The following is a 12,463-nucleotide window of genomic DNA, read 5'->3' on the forward strand; positions in this document are numbered from 1 at the left end:
ATAAATTTAAAAAAACTCAAAAACAAATTTGAATATTTTCTATAAAACTGCGAAAACTGAAACTGAAAATACACAAGCTTACTGAGAAGAAAATGTAGTACAAAAGCTAGAACAGTGATTCATTTTCTTCTATCTGAAATTATCTGTAACTATCGTTTCATACAAAATGACAATACGTGTCTCTAAGGAGTAATCTTAGTGAATGTTGTTATTTACTTACAAAAGGTGTGCAAAGTGTATGTAAGTGTTGATATTGCCGTTCAAGCTATTGGAGTCAGATTACTCAGCCATGTGAGTACCTCCACAACATATTTCTGAAATTATTAAAATACCGCAGTTCATTCTTAAATACAGGATTATTCCTGGGTACCTTGGAGATTTCAGAGGGTGTGTGAAAATTACAAGACATACAGAAAGCAGACAGACATCGGCGGATGGAGCATCACACCGTGTTTTCAACTCAGATTACAGGCGATCAATCGACAAACGTTCATTAGTTTGTACAACTGGCACAGACTTCCTGGGAAACAGGCACAGAAACCCAATTTGGAATTCCGTTAATTGGGTTTCCTATCTTCGGGCACCAACTAATTCGCTTCACACCAAGTGAAAGACATTTCATAGTGAAGGATGCCCAGTTAGTCGCATCAATACAAAGCGTACTCCGTTCTGGAAGCACAGCTGGCGTGCATTCTCGCATACACATGAAGGTGCCAAATGCAGCTTCCCATACACTGTCACAAGCGTCTCGCTACTAGACAATTGTTCTTGCAGGCCCTGGAAAACGACTACCTTTCTGCTTCATCATATCCCATACATTTTCAAATGGCGAGAGAACTGGCGGCCAGGATAGTAGCTGTACACCACGAACAACACATTGCGTAGCGTCAGTCGTACGGGAAACTGCACTACCCTGCTGAAAAAGTACTTAACGTTAACGTCGAATAAATGGCAGTAGCAAGAGGACTAGAGACTTCGTACTGTAGTGTACACTGATTACTCTACCCTGCAGAAACAACAAAAGTGACCCCCAGTTACAAGTGATGGCTTCTCGTACCCTGAACCCTCAAACTGGACAAGAGTGTCGTGGCTGAATGCACACTGGAATTTTACTTTCCACATATCAGCCATACTCGATACGTCCCACTCGCTTACAGACAGAACTTACTCTAATCACTGGAGACAATGGAGCGTCTTTCAGCTCTCCAATCCACTCTTCGATGACACCAGAGTCACTATGTCTGGAGGCGGCGTCGTGTCGATGGTAGCCACATGTGATGTAAACCCTGGTGCAAGGCGACGGTTCCCAACGGTAGCTGGTGGCATAGCAGGTTTAATAAGAGCCCGTATTTCTACCGTGGATGATATTCGGTCGGCGACATCTCGAAAGCTGCGTCAACTGGCGTCTGTACTACGTGGACGTCCAGAAGATTGTCTATTTGCGTCGGAATGCTCCACAGACCACTGTTGGGAGCAGCTAATCACCACTGGCACATTACGCCCCGAATGTGCTGAATTCGGTCGGTACTTCTATCCAGTTTCCCGGATGCACACAATGTGACACCATTCAAATTTCTGAAGGTGTATAGCACATGTAGTGCATGATTGTACCCTAGAATGAACTGTGCAGGCACTGTTCCCCTCTAAACTCCCCCTCTAAACAGTTACTGCCTGCAGTCAGAACAGAAGATACACAGACGAGCCTCCCGAGCGCCAACTCATTGCTGATAACAGTGACACATACATTACTAATGCCACAAACCCTCAGTATACATATCACAATGAGATAACTGTCTCGAGCTTGTGTTGAATATATGTCTTGTTTATCACCTTCTGCGCCTTTTATAGTATCTTTTCTGCTGTATTAAGTGAACTATAGATCTATAATATCTCAGAATAAAGATCAGATAAAATTAAGCAAACGCGTGTCCTTGTATTCTGTATGCTGTAGTTAAAATAGCAGAAACCGGATCCGCAGCTCATGGTCTCGCGGTCGCGTTGTCGCTTCCCGAGTGTGGGGTCCGGGGTTCGTTTCCCGGCGGGGTCAGAGATTTTCCCCTTCCTCGAGATGACTGGGTGTTTGAGTTGCCCTCATCATTATTCATGAAAGCGGCGAGATTGGACTGAGCAAAGATTGGGAATTTGTACGGTCGCTGATAACCGCGCAATTGAGCGCTCCACAAATCAAACATCATCATCATTAGATATTGACAAGAGACGGAATGAGAAATGTCCAATGAAACCAGTAACTAACAACATAAGCCGATAAGGGAATACTGTTTAAGAAATTATTACGTAAACAACCGCTGTAGCATTAGGAACGATGAAACATAAAAATTCTAAGACCGGATTATTGCTTTTTAGCGACCATATTAGGCTGTGGGGGTAGATTAGAGCGGCAGGTTCCCGCCGCAGACCACGTGGCTGAGGGTTGCTACGGGGCCGTGACGAGCGGCTAGCATTTACGCGGCCTTGGAAAAACCGTAGCGGGGGCTTGGCAGGAGCGCATATGGCCGTGTTTGCGCACATGGAGACATTTATATGTCAGAGATAAATTGATAAAAACAGAACAAAGAGTGAAACGGAGGTGCGAGTTGGCACTCATGGACAAATAAATATGTAAAACGAAATTATCTATATGCACCACAAAATATATAATATTTTAAAAGTTATTGTCGTCATACAAACTGTAAACTTATGAACGTTTAACAGCTAATATTTCAGCAGTGCTTTGGCCGATTACTATGAACAAAGTGTTTGTGGATGCGGCTAGTAGAGTTGCATGGAGCAACAATAGCCGATTTACCTGAATGTGTACCATTTTTAAATGAGTGGTCGGAATGTGGGATTCGACTGAGAGAAACCGTGTTTTTTGTAATAAATAAATTTAAAGAGACGAAACTAGCGGCAGCATTCTAAAGTTTAAAGAGGTAGATGAGTAATTAAGTACGTATTTTTAACCGTTTATTTATGTTTAGTTTCAAAAATCGCCGAAAAGCAATATTACGCCAGGAGAACATTATTTGTGAAGAAACAGAAATAGTTATTGCCCAGAAATTTTCTATGTTTTTCAATGTATCATATGTGTTTTTGTGTCTAGTTTTAGAGCATTCATAATTCGTTTTGTCAAACATTGTTTTGAGTTAGACAGTCTTTTCGAAGGTGCATAGGGTGGCCATCTTTGATGACAGGTGAGTTGGTTTTGACGGACGCTAAGAGCCGGACGTACCGTGCATCTGGGGATAGTAGTAGGTTGGTAGACCTGTTCCGGGAAATGTATGTATGTAGCGGCGTTCGAAAACGATCAAGTTGAGCACAATATACAGGATTAGGACAGCAGACAACAGTGTATTTTGTAAACTGTGAACAGACTGTCGGTTGTCGTGATCGCGACATACGAATTTTATAGGAAACTGTTGTATAATCAGTTATTAACTCCCCCCCCCCCCCTTACCTAAAAATCCCCTCAGGCTGCATTTTAAGTGATTAGTGAATATATTGAAGAGTTACGTGGAAAATAGAAATGTACTTATTGTTCAAATAATAAATCAACGAGAGTGACTCATTGTTTTTAAATTTCATCACAATACCTGCCAGAATTGTTCTTTACATTTCTGCTTGAAAATTGAGTTTACGACAGGTGTGAGCTGGCATCCTATGACGAAAAACGTAGCCGACCATTGAGACTAGCCACATCTCTGGGCTGCTCAATTAAGCCAAGTGTGAGTATAACAAATACAGAGTGGTCCATTGATCGTGACCGGGCCGAATATCTCAGTCTAGCTTGAAGGGGGAAAGGAGATGGCGCTATTGTTGGCCCGATAGAATATCAACTGCGTTTTTTAAAAATAGGAACCCCCATTTTTATTACCTATTCGTGTAGTACGTAATGAAATAAGAATGTTTTAGTTGGACCACTTTTTTCGCTTTGTGATAGATGGCGCTCTAATAGTCACAAACGTGTAAGTACGTGGTATCACGTAACATTCCGCCAATGCGGACGGTATTTCCTTCGTGATACATTGCCCGTGTTAAAATGGACCATTTACGTTTACGGAAAAGATCGATAGCTTGTTAATTTATGGCTATTGTGATCAAAATGCTCTACGGGCGTGTGTTATGTGTGCTGCTCGGTACCTTTGACGACATCATCCAAGTGTTCAGACCATTCGCTGGATAGTTCTGCATCTACATCTACATCCATACTCCGCAAGCCACCTGACGGTGTGTGGCGGAGGGTACCCTGAGTACCTCTATCGGTTCTCCCTTCTATTCCAGTCTCGTATTGTTCGTGGAAAGAAGGATTGTCATTTTATCATCATGGTCTCTTCGCGAGACATACGTAGGAGGGAGCAGTATACTGCTTGACTCTTCGGTGAAGGTATGTTCTCGAAACTTTAACAAAAGCCCGTACCGAGCTACTGAGCGTCTCTCCTGCAGAGTCTTCCACTGGAGTTTATCTATCATTTCCGTAACGCTTTCGCGATTACTAAATGATCCTGTAACGAAGCGCGCTGCTCTCCGTTGGATCTTCTCTATCTCTTCCACCAACCCCATCTGGTGCGGATCCCACACTGCTGAGCAGTATTCAAGCAGTGGGCGAACAAGCGTACTGTAACCTACTTCCTTTGTTGTCGGATTGCATTTCCTTAGGATTCTTCCAATGAATCTCAGCATCATCCGCAAAAAGCCTCAGTGAACTTCCGACGTTATCCACAAGGTAATTTATATATAATGCGAATAGCAACCGTCCTACAACACTCCCCTGCGGCACATCTAAAATCACTCTTACTTCGGTAGACTTCTCTCCATTGAGAATGACATGCTGCGTTCTGTTATGTAGGAACTTCTAAATCCAATCACACAATTGGTCCAATAGTCCATATGCTCTTACTTTGTTCATTAAACGACTGTAGGAAACTGTATCGAACGCCTTGCGGAAGTCAAGAGACATGGCATCTACCTGTGAACCCGTGTCTATGGCCCTCTGAGTCTCGTGGACTATTAGTGCGAGCTGGGTTTCACACGACCGTCTTTTTCGAAACCATGCTGATTCCTACAGAGCAGATTTCTAGTCTCCAGAAAAGTCATTATACTCGAACATAATACGTGTTCCAAAATTCTACAACTGATCTACATTAGAGATATAGGTCTATAGTTCTGCACATCTGTTCGACGTCCCTTCTTGAAAACGGGGATGACCTGTGCCCTTTTCCAATCCTTTGGAACGCTACGCTCTTCTAGAGACCTACGGTACACCGCTCCAAGAAGGGGCGCAAGTTCATTCGCGTACTCTGTGTAAAATCGAACTGGTATCCCATCAGGTCCAACGGACATTCCTCTTTCGAGCGATTTTAATTGTTTCTCTATCCCTCTGTCGTCTATTTCGATATCTACCATTTTGTCATGTGTGCGACAATCTAGAGAAGGAACTGCAGTGCAGTCTTCCTCTGTGAAACAGCTTTGGAAAAAGACATTTAGTATTTTGGCCTTTAGTCTGTCATCCTCTGTTTCAGTACCATTTTGGTCACAGAGTGTCTGGACAATTTGTTTTGATCCACCTACCGCTTTGACATAAGACCAAAATTTCTTACGATTTTCTGCCAAGTCAGTACATACAATTTGACTTTCGAACTCACTGAACGCCTCTCGCATAGCTCTCCTCACACTACATTTCGATTCGTGTAATTTTTGTTTATCTGCAAGGCTTTGTCTATGTTTATGTTGGCTGTGAAGTTCCCTTTGCTTCCGCAACAGTTTTCTAACTAGGTTGTTGTACCACTTTCCCATCTCTTACGATCTTGCTTGGCACATACTCATCTAACGCATATTGTACGATGGTTTTGAACTTTGTCCACTGATCCTCAAAACTATCTGTACTTGAGACAAAACTTTTGTGTTGAACCATCAGGTACTCTGAAATCTGCATTTTGTCACTTTTGCTAAACAAAAAAATCCTCCTACGTTTTTTAATATTTCTATTTACGGCTGAAATCATCGATGCCGTAACCGCTTTATGATCGCTGATTCCCTGTCCTGCGTTAACTGTTTCAAATAGTTCGGGTCTGTTTGTCACCAGAAGGTCTAATATGTTATCGCCACGAATCGGTTCTCTGTTTAACTGCTCAAGGTAGTTTTCAGATAAAGCACTTAAGAAAATTTCGCTGGATTCTTTGTCCCTGCCACCCGTTATGAACGTTTGAGTCTCCCAGTCTATATCCGGCAATTTAAAATCTACACCCAGAACTATAACATGGTGGGGAAATCTACTCGAAGTATTTTCCAAATTATCCTTCAGGTGCTCAGCCACAACAGCTGCTGAGTCAGGGGGCCTATAGACATCCAGTTACCATGTCTGAGCATGCTTTAACCGTGACCTTCACCCAAATCATTTCACATTTCGGATCTCCGTGAATTTCCTTCGATAATATTGCATTTCTTATCGCTATAAACACGCCTCCCCCTTCACTGTCCAGCCTGTCTCGGCGCTGTACATTCCAATCCTAGTTTAGTATTTCATTACTGTTTACGTCTGGTTGCAACCAACTTTCTGTCCGTAGTACTATATGGGCGATGTGACCGTTTATTAATGAGAGCAGTTCTGGGACCTTTCTATACGCGCTCCTGCAGTTTACTATTAGGACATTAACATTGTTATTTCCTGTTGCATTTGGCCTACTCCTACCTTGCCGCGTCTCAGGAGGCTTCTTGTCGGGCCTAGGGAGGGAATTCTCTAACCTAAAAAAACCCCATGTACACTCCACACGTACTCCGCTACCCTTGGAGCCGCCTCCGGCGTGTAGTGCACGCCTGACCTACTCAGGGGGACCCTACATTTCTCCACCCGATAGCGGAGGTCGAGAAATTTGCACCACAGATGTCCGTAGGATCGGCTGAGCCTCTGGTTTAAGCCTTCCACTCGGCTTCAAACCTGAGGATCGCTATAGGTTCTTGGAACGATACTACAAATAGTTAGCTCTGATTCCACCCCGCGAGCGAGGCTTTCCGCCTTCACCAATTCCACCAACCGCCTGTACGAACTGAGGATGACCTCTGAACCCAGACGGCAGGAGTCATTGGTGCCGACATGAGCAACAATTTGCAGTCGGATGCACCCAGTGCTCTCTATCGCCGCCGGTAGGGCCTCCTCCACATCTCGGATGAGACCCCCCGGTAAGCAGACAGAGTGAACACTGGCCTTCTTCCCCGACCTTTCCGCTATTTCCCTAAGGGGCTCCCTCACCCGCCTAACGTTGGAGCTCCCAATAACTAATAAATCCCTCTCCCCGTGTGCCTGTTCGGACGTTATTTAAGGAAACAGGAAGTGTTCAGCCACATGTGAAACGTCAACCACGACCTGCAACAAATGATGATGCCCAAGTAGGTGTTTTAGCTGCTATCCGGCTAATCCGCACATCAGTAGCAGACTAATTGCACGACAATCGGTAATCTCAAAAACGTCGGTGTTGAGAATGCTACATCAACATCGATTGCACGCGCATCATATTTCTATGCACCAGGAATTGAATGGTAACGACTTTGAACGTCGTGTACAGTTCTGCCATTGGGCATAAGAGAAATTACGGGACTATGACAGATTTTTTGCACGCGTTCTATTTAGCGACGAAGCGTCATTCACCAACAGCGGTAACTTAAACTGGCAAATATGCACTACTGGACAACGGAAAATTCACGGTGGCTGCGACAAGTGGAACATCAGCGACCTTGGCGGGTTAATGTAGGGTGCGGCATTATGGGAGGAAGGATAATTGGCCCCCATTGTATCGATGCCAATCTAAATGGTGCAATGTGTGCTCATTTCCTACGTATTATTCTACTGATGTTTCACTGCATGACAGAATGGCAATGTATTTCGAACATGATGGATGTCCGGCACATAGCTCGCGTACGATTGAAGCGGTATTGAATAGCATGTTTCATGACAGGTGGATTGGTCATCGAAGCACCGCATGGGCCGCACGTTCACCGGATCTGACGTCCCCGGATTTCTGCCTGTGGGTAAAGCTGAAGGATATTTGCTATCGTGATCGACCGACAACACCTGACATCATGCGTCAGCGCATTCTCAATGCATGTGCGAACATTACGGAAGGCGAACTACTCGCTGTTGAGAGGAAAGTCGTTACACATATTGTCAAATGCGTTGAGGTTGACGGCCAACATTCTGAGCGTTTATTGCAGTAATGTGGTATTTACAGGTAATCACGCTGTAAGAGCATGCGTTTTCACAAATGGTAAGTTCACGAAGGCACATGTATCATATTGGAACAACCGAAATAAAATGTTCAAACGTACCTCCGTTCTGTATTTTTATTTTTAAAAACGTACCTGTTACCAGCTATTGGTCTAAAATTGTGAGCCATATGTTGGTGACTATTACAGCGCTACCTATCACAAAGCGAAAAAAGTGGCCCAACTAAAACTTCCACATCTCTTCACGTACTACACGAATATGTCATAAGAAATGGGGGCTCCTACTTAAAAAAACACAGTTGATATTCGTTTGACCTAAGGCAGCGCCATGTAGCGGGCCAACCATAGCGCCACCTGGTTTCCCAGCTTCATGGTTCAAAAAATGGTTCAAATGGCTCTGAGCACTATGCGACTTAACTTCAGAGGTCATCAGTCGCCTAGAACTTAGAACTAATTAAACCTAACTAACCTAAGGACATCACACACATCCATGCCCGAGGCAGGATTCGAACCTGCGACGGTATCGATCGCTCGGTTCCAGACTGTAGCGCCTAGAACCGCACAGCCACTCCGGCCGGCTCCCATCATGCTAGACGAGTTTCGTTATTTGCAGTTTTTTGTTTGATGCTTATTTCGTGAGATATTTGGCCCGGTCACTATCAATGGGCCACCCTGTATATATTTTTTCGTGGCATAGCACGTTGGGGCTCGAGCTAACCATTCAAGCTACAGAGCATGGTGCCCAGTAGCGTTGTAAGGCTGATGAACAAAAGTGGAGTATCAAAAAACCTAGTCATTACCCAATAATATGAGTTACAGAGAGAGCTATAAAAATACATCTCTTTCAGAAAAGGAGGAAATGCCACAAATTAAACAGGGGAATTTTGATCGATTTGTGAGTAAAGTAAAACATGATACTCATGGAAGTAAAAACAAGGCGTACAAATTTTATGAAGATCTTGAATAAAAAAGAACGCGATTCATTAAATATAATATCCGAAAAGAAATGTTTATACTACCTTAAATGCTTATGGACTGAAAATGAAGAAGTTCCTGAATAAAACACCAGTTCCTGTGACTCTTTAGATCTAACAACACTGCAAAAACTGCAAAAAAGTGACCAAAGAAACGAAAAAGAGAAATATCAGTGCAGTGATATTATGAACATGGAACTGATTGAACATTCGTCTGATCAACCATAGGAATGACTTTAAAATTTTATGTATGTTTGCTAACTCAGCGAACATATCGTATATGAAAGAATTGAAGCTATTGTAAGCGCTACTTACAAGAAAGGCGATACCTCACAATGCTCAAGTTACCGAGGTATGATTCTGTTAAAGTTCTGTTAAAAACTGTATGCTAGAATTATATATAAAAACACCATTAATAGCATTCGTGGAAGCACGTATGTAGGAGTTACAACACAGTTTTAGAAAAGATAGATTCACTTTGACACTAGTAACTGTGGAAGCAGAGAATTAGATTACCAGCATATAATGTTTTTATCGACTATGAAAAGACGCTGGAGGAGATTAAACTGAAAATAGTATCGGAATCAGTAAAGGACACTGCAGTTACAGCACATTTGATTACAGAAACTCATTCATTATACAAAAATACCAAAATGAGCTTCCTTTCTGCAACGAATAGGGCAGAATCTGGCAGTAGTAATCAAGTAGTTACAAAACGCTGTCCACTGCCCACAACCTCTTCAGTGCTTATAATGAAAATATCGTTCAAAATGGTTCATTATATTAAGTGACACGTTAAGTGATGATAATTTTAATTGACGTAGGTATTGGATTGTATGCAAACCTGGGACCTAGAAAGGACGGAGAGGCTCCATCCCGACCGCAGCCGCAGTGGTCCAGAACCGCGCGACTACTACAGCAGTCCACTTCACTCCTCCGCCGCCCCACACCGAACCCAGAGTTATTGTGCGGTCAGGCGCCGGTGGACCGCCCCCTCCTCCCCCAGTGAACGTCTCACACCAGACGAGCGTAACCCTGTGTTTGTGTGGTAGAGTAATGGTGGTGTACGCGTACGTGGAGAACTTCTTTGCGTAGCAATCGCTGACATAGTGTAACTGAGGCGGAATAAGGGGAACCAGACCGCATTCGCCGAGGCAGATGGAAAACTGCCTAAAAACATTCACAGACTGGGCGGCTCATCGGACCTCGACACAAATCCGCCGGGCGGATTCGTGCCGGGTACCAGGCGCTCATTCCCACCACGGAAAGCAGTGCATTAGATCATTTACGCAGGTACTTGCGTATGGTCAGCTTATAATAGGAAAAGGCACAGAAAAGACTCAAATTACAATTCATAATTTGAACGAAGTAGGAGCTAAATAAGGAATGGGGATATCGACAGACAAAAAAGTGTGACAAATATGATGGAATTTCAAGAACTGGAACCCATAAGAGCTAAAATCATCATAGATGGACAAACAATTGAACAAGTAACGAAGCTGAAAAGGCTACGTGGCAATTTAAGATTTCCCAAGTATCAATACGGAGAGCTGCAATTAGTCATATATTTTTTAATGGCACAACTTACTTTAACACATAACTCACTGAAAGAAATGCTAATTAAACATTAGGAAGTAATAGCTTTGCTGTTTTTGCTGTATGGTAGAGAATGTTGGGTCTTAACACTAGATCAATGACAACGAATCGTATCATCAGAGATGCAGTTCCTCCGCTTCAAACTGTGATATTCGTTACTGGACCAGATAAGAACTAAGTGTCGATCCCATTCCAACTGCATTTGAAAATTATAGACTGATTTGGAAAGACTATGTTTGGCGCATGTCTAATAACAGGATAAGTAAAGCTGCAGAACTATATGACTCCACAGGAAAGAAAAACGTTTGACGTCTCTTAAAGACATGGCATCAGCAATTTTGACGCAGAAGAGGCTGAAAGGCGTAATCCTTAAGTACAGTTAGGATAATGATGACGATGGCGATGATGATGAGATGTGAACAGTACAGTTGCAAAATAATCATTCACCTAGCATCTATCTCCTAAGTCTCATGTGAAGATTTTGTGAATGTTATTTGATATAGGTCCGAATTTCTACAGGACTCTTCTCAAGGATCATTATTCAGAGCGGCAACTTCATCGGACGTCCAAATACCTTGGAGCAGGCCCACTGGAATGCTTTCCGACTGGGCTCCATACTTGGCTTGGAAACGAATGACTCACAGGAGCTGGTTGAATTCCTGCGTTCTCGCGACGCAGCGGAGCTGGTCGTTAGCGACTCAGTCCTCTTGACGGATGAGGTAGGTGTTATGTTTTCACTAGCGATAACGCACGCACGCACACACAAACACACACACACACACACACACACACACACACACACACACACACACACGTACGCACGCACCCATATTCAGACATGCACACATGTACAGACGCGCACCTGCCCACACTCTACATCTACATCTACATCTACATCCATACTCCGCAAGCCACCTGACGGTGTGCGGCGGAGGGTACCCTGAGTACCTCTATCGGTTCTCCCTTCTATTCCAGTCTCGTATTGTACGTGGAAAGAAGGATTGTTGGTATGCTTCTGTGTGGACTCTAATCTATCTGATTTTATCCTCATGGTCTCTTCGCGAGATATACGTAGGAGGGAGCAATATACTGCTTGACTCTTCGGTGCAGGTATGTTCTCGAAACTTTAACAAAAGCCCGTACCGAGCTACTGAGCGTCTCTCCTGGAGAGTCTTCCACTGGAGTTTATTTTCATCTCCGTAACGCTTTCGCGATTACTAAATGATCCTGTAACGAAGCGTGCTGCTCTCTGTTGGATCTTCTCTATCTCTTCTATCAACCGTATCTGGTACGGACCCCACACTGGTGAGCAATATTCAAGCAGTGGGCGAACAAGTGTACCCTAAACATACTTTCTTTGTTTTAGGATTGCATTTCCTTAGGATTCTTCCAATAAATCTCAGTCTGCCATCTGCTTTACCGACGATCAACTTTATATGATCATTCATTTTTAAATAACTGCTAACGCCTACTCCCAGGTAATTTTTTTGAATTATCTGCTTCCAGTTGCTGATCTGCTATATTGTAGCTAAATGATAAAGTATCTTTCTTTCTAGGTATTCGCCGCACATTACACTTGTCTACATTGAGATTCAGTTGCCATTCCCTGCAGCATGTGTCAATTCGTTGCAGATCCTCCTGCATTTCAGTACAATTTCCCATTGTTACAACAGCATCAT

General features: G+C 43.4%; 1 protein-coding gene across 1 annotated transcript in view; it reads left to right on the forward strand.

Annotated features, from left to right (window-relative positions):
• LOC126354457 (pyrethroid hydrolase Ces2e-like) overlaps window positions 1–12,463 on the forward strand; it is a 127,529-nt gene that overhangs the window by 74,567 nt on the left and 40,499 nt on the right. The window contains exon 5 of the mRNA XM_050004153.1: window positions 11,304–11,503. Coding sequence (XP_049860110.1) covers window positions 11,304–11,503 — 200 coding nt within the window. The remainder of the gene's footprint in view (window positions 1–11,303; window positions 11,504–12,463) is intronic.

The sequence above is a fragment of the Schistocerca gregaria genome, chromosome 3 (genome assembly GCF_023897955.1).
Source record: "Schistocerca gregaria isolate iqSchGreg1 chromosome 3, iqSchGreg1.2, whole genome shotgun sequence".
Taxonomy (NCBI): domain Eukaryota; kingdom Metazoa; phylum Arthropoda; class Insecta; order Orthoptera; family Acrididae; genus Schistocerca; species Schistocerca gregaria.